At 39.7% G+C, this 14,585-nt stretch overlaps 1 protein-coding gene across 3 annotated transcripts in view; it reads left to right on the forward strand.

The window, feature by feature from the left end:
* The window catches only part of pcdh11 (protocadherin 11), a 165,898-nt gene that overhangs the window by 85,251 nt on the left and 66,062 nt on the right, over positions 1-14,585 (forward strand). For 2 of the 3 annotated variants that reach the window (XM_049586015.1, XM_049586018.1), the window contains one exon: positions 14,501-14,536. The exons of the other annotated variant lie outside the window; for it this stretch is intronic. In XM_049586015.1, coding sequence (XP_049441972.1) covers positions 14,501-14,536 — 36 coding nt within the window. The remainder of the gene's footprint in view (positions 1-14,500; positions 14,537-14,585) is intronic. 3 annotated transcript variants of the gene reach the window in all.

Raw genomic sequence — 14,585 nt, forward strand, 5'->3', positions numbered from 1 at the left:
TCCTCCAGACGGTGAGTCAAGCCTTTGTGACTCACTTTGCAGGCAGGCAGACAGCACACGCAGACGAGGTTTCCAGGTTCACTTACTGTCCGGCTAAACCTGTAGGCTCCACGCATGTGTCACCAACATTTACAGTATGTCTAGTTTCATTTAAATCAGATGCTGCACCAACTTTATCTTACTAGTGCTAAAGCAATGCTGCAGTGTGGAGTTGGTGTGAAAATCTGCATAGTACGACACACCTAGGGAGACTGCTGGACTTTGAAATGGATGTGACATGTTGTCGAGGTTCTGCTAGGCACACAATCAGTATAACGTTAACGTAGAAATCTTTGTCTCTGTTGTAACACGCAGATGGTCAAAATTTAATTTAAACTCTACGGATCTCTCCCGTCTGATATCAACATCAGAGGGTGTTGCTGAGGTTAATGGGCTAATGTGGTGGGGAGCGTTTTCTTGGCACAATTAGGCCCATAAATATCAACTATTCCTGAGCCTCAGCATAGTTAACAAATTACTGAAGTGGTTTTTTTTTTCACCTCTAATGGTTGGAAAAGATCAGTGCCGTGATCAGATAATATTTTAGTGTGCTGGAGTGTAAGGATTCTGCTCTGGGATCAGAATCCTGCGGGTCCTATGGGACACAACACAAGTCTCGCAAAAATGGGATGTTTTATCTTTGTCAAGGGCGGTCAAAAAAATATCTGGGTCCCTGAGATTAATTAAAATAAAGGATGGAGACGTCAACAAGTGAAGCAGAACAAAAGATGAAAGCAGGACATTACAATACAAAAGAAAAGCAAGGCTAGTCGGACATTTGGAGGAATTTCTCAGGAATATTACAGATAATAATAATAATAATAATACTGAATCCCAGAATGGGTGTAATTATGAATGTAATTATACACTAAAACATAATTTTGCTACTTCCTACCGACAGATATGCAGAGCCTTTCTTTCTTAATACCACAATAAAATAATGTTTTCCCTGCAGGACGGAAGGCGACATGATCTATTGACAATCAGCCTATTATGCAGGCTTGTATGGCAGAATGCTTGTGGGTGCAGGCGGGAGCTGACACACACCCTGCAGGAATGGGCAGGAATAGATGATACACTGTGGGAGCGAGCGGTATGGTCAGAAATCCAGCGGGAGTGGGCAGGAGCAAGATTAGGAAAACGGTCCCGCCAGTCACGTGTCACCCGCTTAAGAAGCGGGTGACACGTGTCCTCTCCCACTCCCACAAAAAAAACTCCTATCTTGTCCCAATCCCATGATACAGTAGAAAAAAAATTGCTGTCCCTGTTCAATAAGAATACCGTAAAACTTCAATTAAATGCCCAGTCCCTTTTGCTAACCCTGTGTGGCTACACATTTTGACAAATAAAGGCCTGTCTCAAGTAGCTACAGGCCTGGTCTGGTTGGTCTGGTTCTTGGGATGTATAAAAGCAGGTTGTTGGCTACCTCAAATTATGCATCCATTCCTCGTTAAGTTATTCATACTCCTTTAGTTTGTAAGGGTCCCCAGATCAAAAGAATCAAAAGGGTCTCTCATAAAAATGAGTCCAAGCTGTGAGTATTGTTTTAACAGGATAAAGTGGTGTTGTGTCATTATGCTGGGTGATGTAATCCTCAAGTGCCACAACTCACTCTCTCTCTGATGTGCTGTCTGTTGGAGCGAGATCAAATGAATGATTCATGACTGACATATTATCTGAAGCCTAATTTTTATACAACTAATAATCTTTGCTGAGCAACAGTTTTGTGTGAAAGGAATTACAGGCCTGTCCCAGATATAGACCCATCGATTTCAGTGATTTATACAAATAATAGCCCGAGCTATTAACGGTACTCCTGTCCCATCCCCTTCTCATGTTGTGTTTTAAATTATAAAGACAAAAAGAATGCATTTTTCTTTTTCAAATTAGAACCGCATATTTTTATATTAAAACTAACCATATTCAGCTATATTTTATGTATTTATCTTGTGACAGTTTTTTTTAAAAATATATTTTAGTAGAGATTTTTCTATTTCATGTTGCAGTACTTTACCTATAATATTATAATATTTTAATTGTATGTTTATTATATGTATCAAACACCAAGGCAGGTTTCTTGTAAGTGAAAACCTACTTTATTTTGATTCTAACTGCTACAACCAAATAGCAAGTAACTAGCGCCTAGTCCGTTAGCTCGATGCTAACATATAATGGGAATGACCATTAACGGGCTAACGGAAATTAGCATCGCTATTGTGATAATATAACCTTAACAAACGATCCATTTACTTCATATGCTTGATATAAAACAACATGTGTGCTCATTCTTGCAGACATATATTTCATGTGGCATGTGGAAATTAACTAATAGCTGCTAGCATTGCTACCTCAGTGTTGCTATTGTTATTGTTGTGATTCCCCACCCGTTCCTGCTGACGTTTTTACTTCCTGTTCCATCCCGGTCACGTGATGAATGGTGAAATCCCAAAGGATTCCTAACAGAAAGCTATATACAAAACTGAAAAACAACAATAACAATGACAACAAAACAACAACTATGAGGTATGACCTACTTTAACTACTACTACTTTACTCAACCTCTAAAACCATAAAACCCCCCTACTGCTAGTCAAATGGTACAGTCTGACTTCCCCCTACAGCCCAGTGGAAGCTCCCATTTCCTGTTTGGCAGTTTGAGCTGTTAACCAGCAGGTAGGCTAATTTGGATGCACACTCCTTTAACAAACTTTTGTGTTGTTCCACTTTATTTTTCTGTGCTCCGTCCAGCTCTGGCTAAACTAGAAATGTGTTTTTATACAGTAGGCTCGTTCTAATCCATTGTGACAGCTACAGCTGACATGCTACAAGAGAATAATCAAGTCAAGTCAATGCACAGTAGGTGGGATGTGCTAATTAAGGGAGTGAGAAAAAATTATGCTTTTGTGTAGAGTCAACAGGCGTCAATGCTGGAAAATAAGATGATGGCATATTCTCTCACATACATCCAGCCATGACAATGGGTGTCTGTCTGCTGCCGCTGTCTGATTTTGTACAGAAAACAACAAGACACTTGACTGTTTTGACGCATGTTGTATTTTGTACGTTACCCACACCAACAGAGGGGGCTTGGTATGCCAGTTCCAAAAGTAGTGAGCTGTCTGTTAAAGCAGTCCTGTAAAACATAACAGTACAGTGCTAATTTCTGCCAAATGTGGCCAACGCAGCTGTTCACAACAAGCCAGCTTGTTTGTTGTTGCAGTTAACCTCTGTTGAACTAAAGTACAGTAGCTGTTTAGTTGTTGTGTATTGTAATAGTAAATGAAATGTTGTTGCACAAATGTAAAATGAGCATGAAGCAAAAAGTTAGAAGTTAGCAGAGTGGGCACAAATATGCAAAATGCCAAACTACCTCTTCTACATATGAGCATGACACAGACCATGTGGTGATTTTGAATCTATCTGTAGTTATTTTATGTCATTTTTTTGGTCATTTTGTGTGTCTTTGTTGATATTTTGTGTCATTTTTGGGTCTTTTTGTGTCACTTTGTTGTTATTTTGTGTCATTTTTTGGTCATTTTGTGCCTGTAGATATTTTGTGTCATTTTTGGGTCTTTTTGTGTCACTTTGTTGTTATTTTGTGTCAATTTTTGATCATTTTGTGCCTGTAGATATTTTGTGTCATGTTTTGGTCGTTTTGTGTCTCTTTGTTGTTATTTGTGTCATTGTTTGGTTGTTTTGTGTCTCTTTGTAGTTATTTTGTGTCATTCTTGGGTCATTTTGTGTCACTTTGTTGTTATTTTGTGTCTTTTTTTGGCGTTTTGTGTCTCTGTTGTTATTTGTGTCATTGTTTGGTTGTTTTGTGTCTCTATGTAGTTATTTTGTGTCAATTTTTGGTCATTTTGTGTCTCTGTAGATATTTTGTGTCATTTTTGGGTCTTTTTGTGTCTGTAAATATTTTGTGTCATTTGTTGGTTGTTTTGTGTCTCTGTAGATATTTTGTGTCATTTTTGGGTCTTTTTGTGTCACTTTGTTGTTATTTTGTGTCAATTTTTGGTCATTTTGTGCCTGTAGATATTTTGTGTCATTGTTTGGTTGTTTTGTGTCTCTTTGTAGTTACTTTGTGTCATTCTTGGGTCATTTTGTGTCACTTTGTTGTTATTTTGTGCCATTTTTGGGTCTTTTTGTGTCTAAATATTTTGTGTCATTTGTTGGTTGTTTTGTGTCACTTTGTAGATATTTTGTGTCATTTGTTGGTTGTTTTGTGTCTCTATGTAGTTATTTTGTGTCATTTTTGGGTCTTTTTGTGTCACTTTGTAGATATTTTGTGTCATTTGTTGGTCATTTTGTGCCTGTAGATATTTTGTGTCATTTTTTGGTCGTTTTGTGTCTCTTTGTTGTTATTTGTGTCATTGTTTGGTTGTTTTGTGTCTCTTTGTAGTTATTTTGTGTCATTCTTGGGTCATTTTGTGTCACTTTGTTGTTATTTTGTGTCTTTTTTTGGCGTTTTGTGTCTCTGTTGTTATTTGTGTCATTGTTTGGGTGTTTTGTGTCTCTATGTAGTTATTTTGTGTCAATTTTTGGTCATTTTGTGTCTCTGTAGATATTTTGTGTCATTTTTGGGTCTTTTTGTGTCTGTAAATATTTTTTGTCATTTGTTGGTTGTTTTGTGTCACTTTGTAGTTATTTTGTGTCAATTTTTGGTCATTTTGTGTCTCTAGATATTTTGTGTCATTTGTTGGTGGTTTTGTGTCACTTTGTTGTTATTTTGTGTCATTCTTGGGTCATTTTGTGTTACGTTGTTATTTTGTGTTGTTTTTTGGTCATGTTGTGTGACTTTGTTGTTATTTTGTGTCATGATTGTGGTCGTTTTGTGTCTATTTGTTGTCATTTTGTGTTGTTTTTTGGTTGTTTTGTGTCTCTTTGTTGTTATTTGTGTCATTGTTTGGTTGTTTTGTGTCTCTTTGTAGTTACTTTGTGACGTTTTTTGGTCACTTTGTGTCTCTATGTGTTATTCTGTGTCTGTTTGTGGTTGTTTTGCCCCTTTGTGGTCATTTAGAGTCTCCTCTTGGATGTCATGTGTTAATTTGAGTGACATTTTGCGGCTGGAGGCTAGGCGGGGGCCCTGGCACTTTGATGTCAGTTCAATAATCCATATATGTGGGTAAAGTGTTCATCTCTGCAATGCAGTGAATACTTAATATTGCAGGAAACAAATAGGTGCTCGACTGAAAATAGGAAAATGTCTGCCGGTACCTTGTGTACTTTGATATTTTTTTCCACAAATATAACCTGACATTGTTGCTGACCAGGTGCAACCGTTCACACTGACAGTGTACTTTTTTTTTTTTTTCCGAGGGGATTCTCTAGCAAGATAATGTGTCATTGTCTCAAGATGGTTCCAGGAAATTGCGTTACTCCTATGGTTAGCTGCACAGTCCTCAGATCACAGCCTAATAAAACACTTTTGGGATGAGGTGAACTGGGACCTTCACAGAATTTGCACCACTGGAAGAAGTGCAACAGCTACTCTGTCAAGTCAGTATAGATCAAGATCCCTGTGGAATATTTTTGATACTTTGTTGAAATTCTGCCTCAAATTTTGCTAACCCTAATTTTGCTGTTCTGAGGGTCGAAGAGTGCCACATACAGTAATACCAAGGTGTACCTAATAAAATTGTCAATGAGTGTATTTACAACTCTGGTAAAGGACTACACTTCAGTCAGAGACCTCCGGCTGAAATATTCCTTCCCTTCCTTGGCTTCTTAGCATAGACACCATGACATCCTGAATTTGCATAGTAGTAAAGATCAATGTAGCTCTTGGAGGCTGGTGTGACACTTATTCAAAACAGCTCCCCTTTTTTTCCCTAGTGTAGTCTGGAGCAAAAGGGGGTGAGCAGGCAGTGAGTGATGTGGGTAAAGAAAGCCAGACACTTCCTCAGCCGGAGTCAACCTCAAAGAGCATTTTGTCATGTATCTTCACTTGGTAAAGTACCTGCAACCCTCTTCACATCACTACTGAATCAAGGTCTGTTTCGCACTATTTGATGCTGTTTGATGTCAGTTGAGATGTGAGACGAGTAATGGAGGAAAAAAAAAAAAAAAAAAAAAGCACATCTTTAAAAGTGGCATAGCAATGTTTGTTGTGTTTTCTTTTTTTTTTATCTTTATCTTTTAGCACATGAGTGATTTTTGGTAAGCGATAATTATTAAGTTAGATGTCACTGCATTATGAAGGATGTCCTTCAAGCGGCATCTGATTTCAAGGGACAGCTTGACAAAACTCACTTTGAATTTGGTTGAAAGCATGTCTAATTGAATTTTGATACGTAATTAAATCAAGCAATAAATCAGCCCAGATCCCACTGCAACCGACAATTCAACACTCCTGAGCACCACAAGCTAATTATGATGAAGTTATTATCTCAGCCAAAGGGAGTACTCTGAATGGCTCCTTCTGCATCATGTAGAATCTTTTCAACTAGAATGTACTCAACCTTGAGGAAAGGGCATCTCTCATATTAAGGATCTAGGAGATCCTATAAATGTCACTCGCTTGGTTGGAAATGTATCCATGTTGAAACATTGTCCCACTTTAAAGCAGGTGATCACTTAAAGCAGTGGCGGTGAAATGTTTTTGACTCACTTGTATGCGTAAACACATTGATGCACCAAGCCAGAAATTATCTGATGTGTTGTAAATCAGCACTTACAGCTGGTAGTAATTTCTCTCAATAATCCCTGGATGTGTAGGAAGTGGCTATATTGATTTAACATGGATTAAGAGCATCATCCTCATCATCTGGTTCCCAGCCTCATATGGTTAATCAATTACATTCCCCTGCGATTTAAGTACGCCTTAGATGCCATGCACCACGCGTGTAATCTCATGACATAAGGTATTAAATGAAGTCTAATTATAACTTCGCAGCTATGTGTCATATCATACTCTTATAATACCTTCGCTAAGAAGACAAATTGGTGTGTCAGGGAAGAGGTGTAAAACAAAATTTAGAAGTTAGTTACGTCTGTCGCATGATCCTTGCAAATAAACACGCATAAATGAATAAAATGTGTTTTAATGATCAGCCGGCTTGACGCTGAGAAACCTTTTACAAATACATAAAGAAGTGAAAAAGGCGTAATTCTCCCAAGTCCCCAGACGACCATACTAGATCTAGCTGGTATGGTTTTCGCAAATGAATCCTCTGCAACAATTACCAGAGTAGCCTCCTTCTGCATAATTTGATGAGCAAAGAGAAAATTGATGAACTTTTTTAATTATTACGCCGCTTGGGATTCTGACACAAGCGCCACGGAGAGAGGGGAAGGGGGGGGTTCACCACTACAGCTGCTAGGAAGCTGCTTTTTTTTCTCCTCTCCCTTTCTCTCTTTTCCTCTTCCTACCTCCCCTTTTTTTAATTCACCCAATTTGTCGGTCCAAATGAAACAGCAAAAGGTTAGAGTGTGGAGTAATTAACAGCAGCTAGCCTAATGAAATCAGGAGGGGCCAGTACACTGGGAGGATCAATACCTCACTAAGAGTGAAGCAAGCAGGGGGATTGTCCAGGGGAAACACACATATACAGACCACTTAATAATAATAAGCTGATGAAAAGGCAACATGTTGTCCACTTGTAAATCAAAATTGGTTCGAACACACTGTGACATTATTGCTGTCTAGTAATTGCGTTAAAGGAAAGTTGCTCCTCGTGCACACTCGGAGAGTGTACAGGATTTACACCAGTCTGTGGTTTGCTGAGAGGGTTTCCCTTTATTGAATGTCAATAAGTACATCAATACACTTTGGACAACTGAACACCAATGCAGAGGGAAATGGGGATTCTATTTATCTAAGGCTACACTTAAGTATATTGAAGACTTTATTAGCCCCTTTTGATGAGGAGGTGTGTTGTTTGCAACAGTTTTATCACGCTGTCTAAGACATGCTGCGTTTGCCAGAAATATAAGGGATGTAAACTTGAACTCTGCCCACTGTTTCTTGGCTGAGGCATCCACGTCTCTTGTGCCTGCGCACACGAGCAGATGGCACGCACGTCCCAAGTTTTCCACTGTGAATATTTGTATTATGCGTGCATATGTCCGCGTGTGTGCGACTGTGACACGGCCACCTGACAAAGCTGTCATTTTTCCTTCTATTGATGAATTCAGCCACATCCATCTCATCCGTGGGGATAGCCACTTGATGGCAGGCCACATGCTTTTCTCCCACCCTCTCTGGACTGCTTAAGTCGTTGACTGTGCCACCAGCCCTGACATTTCTGGTATAGCGAGCAGCCCTGACAAGTCCTGCTTGACCATTATTTTCACAGGCTTCATGCAGGGAGACTAGCTGAATTGAACAGCAGCACACTGTAGTGAGCCTCACCAATGAACCCCTGAGTCAGAGTCAAAGCAAATGGGGAATATGCAAGGGCCAGCTCTGGCAGCTCAGAAAGACTGCGGCTAGCTAGTATTGCTTCCTGTCTTTTCTGCTTCTCCCCACCTTCAAAGGTATTTACACTACAAGGTATACTGTAATGTGGGAGGCTGTAGAGACGGGAGCAGCAGATCTCATTAGTGTTAAACTATTAGGAGCATGGGGACCCCAGGGACGAGGGGTTTTAAGGCTTTCAGTGTAGCTTGAAGTTATCACATCATACAGTCTTTAAAATTATTTTCACAAACTGCGGCGAGGTGTCTTGAGGCACCTTTTTTTTTTTTTTTTAACTCTGAACTTGCCGCTAATGGAAATAACTCAGCCAAGCCTTGCACTGTGATGCAGTCCTATTCCTCATAGATCGAAGAGGTCAGCCAATTTAGTACGGACATATAAAAATATTTTAACGCTGGGTTTCAATCCCTGTGTTATTAGACTATAGTGGAAAACATCTTTGTGAAAGCCGAGTGATCACTTTGACACTCGCAGTAGTAATTGATGAAATTGAGAACAAGGAATATGAAGTAAATTGTTATTCCTTAGTATTCTCTTGTCGAGAAAATCCCATCATAGAAATTGGAATAACAAGATGGAAATCCAAATGTAATTATTGTGTTTAAAGATGCCCGTGTCTGGATCCAGCACCTCCGGCTATTTTTGTTTGAGTGCAAGTAAGTTACATTACTTTTACGTACAGTAGTGACTGCCAACTGTGGTTCTTTGTTTTTTAAATTGTGCTTGAATTCAGAGATGAAACAAGAGCATCACGCCATGAACTCGACATGCGCTCAGGCACCTCTCCAAGAATCGTCTCACTTACAGTAGATAGGTTTGCCATGTTGGCTGTTGCCATTTCAGTATTGCTTGTAAAGAGCTAGTTTTGATGTTCAGGAATTTTGTTGAAGGAATACTTCTTACCCCAAATTACCATTTAAATATCAGTTACTCACTGGAGATGGTCCAATACCAATTTTTCTTTCCTGTTACCGATTCCGAAATCTTACCTTGCATATCAACCGATACCGATCTATTACCGATACCATTGCGTTATAAATGATCACTATCTGTTAGAGTCATTTCCGGAAGTTCTAGTTTCCCATTATTTTTTGAGTCACTTTAATGGGCCACCTGTCCTGGCATTTTGGGAACCTTAAATAAAGGGCGTGTGTGCTTGTGGCATGGAAGACGCCACAGGGTTGCAGTCTTTAACCTTTTTATTTGGTTAAACTAAGTTTTATTGTTTGATGAAGGCGATACTTTGTTTTAGTAACGGCCTATTTACTTGGAGAATGTTTGTTTGGGGATTTTTTGTTTTAATACGACAGTCAAGACAATCAGTTGATAGCATCATCCTGCAACTCTCCATAAATCGTGTAAATTAATCAACTCTTAAACCAACCGAAGCACCCAAACAGTGAGTACAATTAAACCAAAGACAGCGAGTTGATAATATCTCCCGTTATGACGTCTACGGGCGGCTATTTTTGAACTTATCTGGAACCCGCCAAACTATCAGTGTTGTAAGGCATAGCTTGTAAAACATGAGCATGTTGCTAACGTTACACCATTTACCAGAATATCTTTGTCGCTCTAAAACAGTAGCTGCCAATTGCTGCACAGTGCAACTTGCTGTGTAGGCTACAGCTTCAGAGCGACAAAGAAGAATTGATTTCTGGGAAAACTATTGTTTTTTCCGGATGTGAAACTACTTTTTAATAAATTACATATTGGATGGGTGCATAAACTTTTGTACTTGCCGATAACCAATCCAGCATTTTAAGCAGTATTCGAGGCATTAACAATACTGGTATTGATATTGAAACACGTCTTTCACTCACCCTGTGTTGCGTTGAATTCGGGGTGAAAAAAAATCATTTGAACCTGTTGATGCTGCTGAGTCAGTTTGACATCCAGGGATATATCCTTCAAACACAGACTGTAGACCCCTCTGTCTGCTTCTCTCTGGAATCACTCTTTCATCTTTCCAAAAATATGATAATATTGCTTCAGGGAGTGCAGTTAGTTACAGTGTGGGGTCCATGCTTACTGCGACAGCTTGTTGGACCATCACAAAGGGGCGGGGCTTAGAGTCTGTGCTGTTAATACTGGAATATTCCCAATTCAGCATTACACAGGGTGAGAAATTGACATACAAATGATCATTTGGGGGGAGAAGTATTCCTTTAAGTTAAATTGGGTGTAAGGTCAGCCTCTAAAATGACTAAAATGACACACAAGACAACCGGTAAAATTACTAACAACCAGCTGTGCTTATGTTGGCACACCGATAACTTTGCAAAATATAGTGCTTGGCTTTAATGCTTGGAGGCATGTGCAGTAATAAATAAAGAAACATGTGGCTCAGTGTTCTGAGTTCGAAATCGTGATTACTTTAGATTCATTTTCATACTCTAAATGTAAACATAAATGTACTGAGGGAGATTTACTAGTGTATGTACAAAAGCTGATGGAAAATTCTCTTTTTAATATCCCTGGTATGCACACAGTGGGCTCATTGTCTTTCTCTCACACACTGCAGGCTTCCACCGTAGATGTAATATCAGCTACCCTCCAGTCACCTACGCACAGCTGGAATGCACTCTTACCCACCTTCCGTCTGTGCCTTTTGATTATAACCCTGTCCTTCTGCCTCTATACCAACCTGCCATGCCACAGCTCAGACGTGAGAAGACGGGTTATTTCAGCACTTCAGCCTGTCTACTGTAACTCAGTGTCAGAGAACTCAAAGACTGCACTGTAGTCAGAATGTACAATATCAAATATTTTTTTGCGTCCATTGTGTGACAGCGTGCCGTACAATGCTATAGTATACACTATAGCCTCTTCACTCCTACCTACTTAAATGTATTCATTGTGCAGCCACTGTGTCTCAAAATTGGGATTCATTTGGATACAGAAACAGAGCACAATAAGGTCTGGTGTTTTTAATCAATTATTTATCCAATATTTTAATGATCAGAGTGCCTGGGGTGATCAAAGGCTCGGTTCGAGCTCCACTGCCTTTGCTCGCTAAGACATCCCTCTGTACTTTGATGTGGTTCACCAACAAATGCACTTATCTTAAGCATAACTCTCTTTCTCCCAGGCTTGCATGCGGGTGCTTTGAAACCGCTAGTTTGAGAGGCGTACATACAGAGAGAGGGTCACTGACCAATCCATACTGAGGGGGGGTGGGGACTCTTACATTTATGGTCTCCAGCAATTGGATGTACAACTACTATTTTGAATGTCATCTAAGTAAGAGACAAGCACAGATCACCTTCTCCGATCCCTCGTGTACATTATCATATATTTAATTGGCTGGCAAGGTCCCTAACTTGAAGTATGTGTTACGAGATGCTGAATAAAACATTACTTGGAGAAGAAACAACTGCTTGATGGCAGCCTCAAGTAAAAAAAAATCCTGCTTTAAATGACCAGTCAGTGGATGCAAATGAGTAACTCCTCAAACAGACCTGACAAATGTCGTTGTGCTCAAATATGCAGAAAAGAAGAGAAAGAAAACATTTTTTTTTTTTTTTTTTTTTTAGATAAAATAACATTTATTTAAAAATTTAAATTGAAACAGTTTGCATTCCTTGTCCTTATCATTTAATATGTAAGGGTTAATGTCAGTCTGGTGTAGTGATGGGTACAGTATGAATTATTCTTACCAGCTTTTGACAAGGTTATAAGATCTATCAAGACACATTCTCACTCCGACCTTGTCACATATTAACATTTGGTCATGGACGTTCCACATCCACACACAATGTGAAAGGTACCCAGGGTGTGTTGGTTGCTGCCGTTTTGGGACACTGTGTCAAGTTCTGCCTGTTGCATGCAGTGTCTCTTTTCAAAATACACCTCCATTTTCACGGGACATTTAACGTTTACATGCAGTCTCTTTCAAAATAAAAGCACTACGTCAGAACAGTGCAGCACTTTGACCTTTTTTTCCTTCAACAACAGACGCACATTGTTGGGTTTAGCCAACAAACACACGGTTAGGTTTAGGCAACAAAAGGAAGTGGTTAGGTTTTGGAAAAAAGAACAGGGTTTGGCTATACGGGACGTAGGAAGGAAACCAGGAAGTAAACGTTTTGTTTTCTCCCTGGATTTTTCCCACATGGAAATTCTGACCAATCAAGAGCAGTTTTCTTGGGCAAAGCATTTGATTAGCTCCGCTTGTAAATGCTGCAGTGAGAACACGAACCAACTCTAGGCAATTATGCAACTTTGTAAGAAGATCAGTCCCTGATTTTGGCACGGTGGAGTGGTGGTTAGCACTGTTGCCTCACAGCAAGAGGGTTCCTGGATCGATCCCGGGTGTAGAAGCCCTTCTGTGTGGAGTTTGCATGTTCTCCCCGTGTCAACGTGGGTTTTCTCCGGTTACTCCAGCTTCCTCCCACAGTCCAAAGACATGCAGGTTAATTGGTGACTCTAAACTGTCCATAGGTGTGAATGTGAGTGTGAATGGTTGTCTGTCTCTGTGTGTCAGCCCTGTGATAGTCTGCCGACTGACGAGAGGATGAGTGGATGGAAAATGGATGAATGAATGGATAGTCCCTGATTTAGATGTAAAAACAAGTAAAGTCTGCACACCAAAATAGCTCCAGTCAAGTGTAATTTATTTAAAGCATGACGTTTCGAGCCATGTCGGCTCTTCCTCAGATGCTTACAATCCCTGATTTAGACCAAAGCAAGACAACTCTAGGTCTGAAAGCACCCTAAGTCTAATGGTTATTGTAATGTTTGATCTGTTTTGGTCTCCACCAACATGTTTGAGGTTGGACATGACATGAAGTTATTGTTGTATAAGTTAAAGCCAGTCCCAAAACTAATTCTTTATGAAAAATTAAGATGTTGGCATTGAGCAGAGCTGTGCCACAATGGCTATAAATGCTAAAAATGATAACTCCCCTATTACAAAAGATATATTTAAAAATGTAATATTTAAACTGTTAAAGATGAGACAAACTGTTGGTGATGTACTGTTGATATTATTCATAGAAAGCATGTAGTCGACAACATACAGCATGCATGCTTCTGTTTTTCTGCGCTTCATGGCAGTGTGATGATTATCTGCATAAATGGCTTAAACATGCTCCTCTCCACACAAACTTTATAAACACCCCACAATAGTGTTTATTTGACTGTGGCAGGCAGTCTACTTGTCAGAAGTTTAGAGACCTTTACTTTTTAATTTAGTTTTGTTGTCCACCATGAAGCTCCGTTTTGTTTTTGATGAATAGCTTTGGGTGCGCTGCTCTATCGCTCAGTCAGTAGCAGCATCCCTCGGTGAACAATTATGGCGGGATAATCTGTTGACATGAACTTGTTTCCTGTTCATTGTTTTACCGTTCCACCCCAGCGGTCCTCTCCGCTTCTCCCCTGTCTAAGTGGCTCCTCACTGCCAGATTTCTTCTATTTTCTTTGCAAATCAAGTCATGTACTCAGATTATTATACACAGTACAAAGAAAACAAAATTGGTGATTAAAAATTAAATACTCTTATCTCTCTGTGAGTTATCTCAGTCCCCAGAGAGAGGATGCTATTTTGCAGGCTTGCGGGTGTCTTTTGTTCCCAATTTAGAAGCTTGTCGCTGTTTATTGTTAATTTTTGATGCTCCATTTGATATTCTGTTCACTTTCCTCCCTGACATGCAGAGAAAACATCTTTATCAAAGTGTCAGTTGTATGGCTTGTGTTGTCAGAATGTCAGGTTTGCCCTATTCTTTACATTTCTGGGGAGCGAGGGTGTGTACTCTGCAGCCCAGTTTGTTGGCGTGCCAGCTGAGCACGGAAATGCGTTGTACAAATTCTGCGTCTGAGGGAGAAATCAATATGTATCCTAAATCTCAATTCCAGCTTAAAAAAAGACTTTCAACCACAAAATCCATGAGGTTGTCAATTGTGAACTCTGACTGACTTTAAGAAGACTGGAAAGTTCCCAGTGCAGTTTCTTTTGTTGGCTCCAAATATCCATTTCCATAGTAAATCCTCTGTAGAGTTACAGTCAGACAGTGATGTGAAATGACTGTTCTTCTGTCTTTGCAGGAGGCCTGTCAACTTGGCAAGATAACCTCTGTGAATGTAAGTCTGTTCTCTGCTCCTTCTTGCATGTGCATTTCCATAAGCGCAA

This window comes from Epinephelus fuscoguttatus, linkage group LG9 (assembly GCF_011397635.1).
Source record: "Epinephelus fuscoguttatus linkage group LG9, E.fuscoguttatus.final_Chr_v1".
Lineage (NCBI taxonomy): Eukaryota > Metazoa > Chordata > Actinopteri > Perciformes > Serranidae > Epinephelus > Epinephelus fuscoguttatus.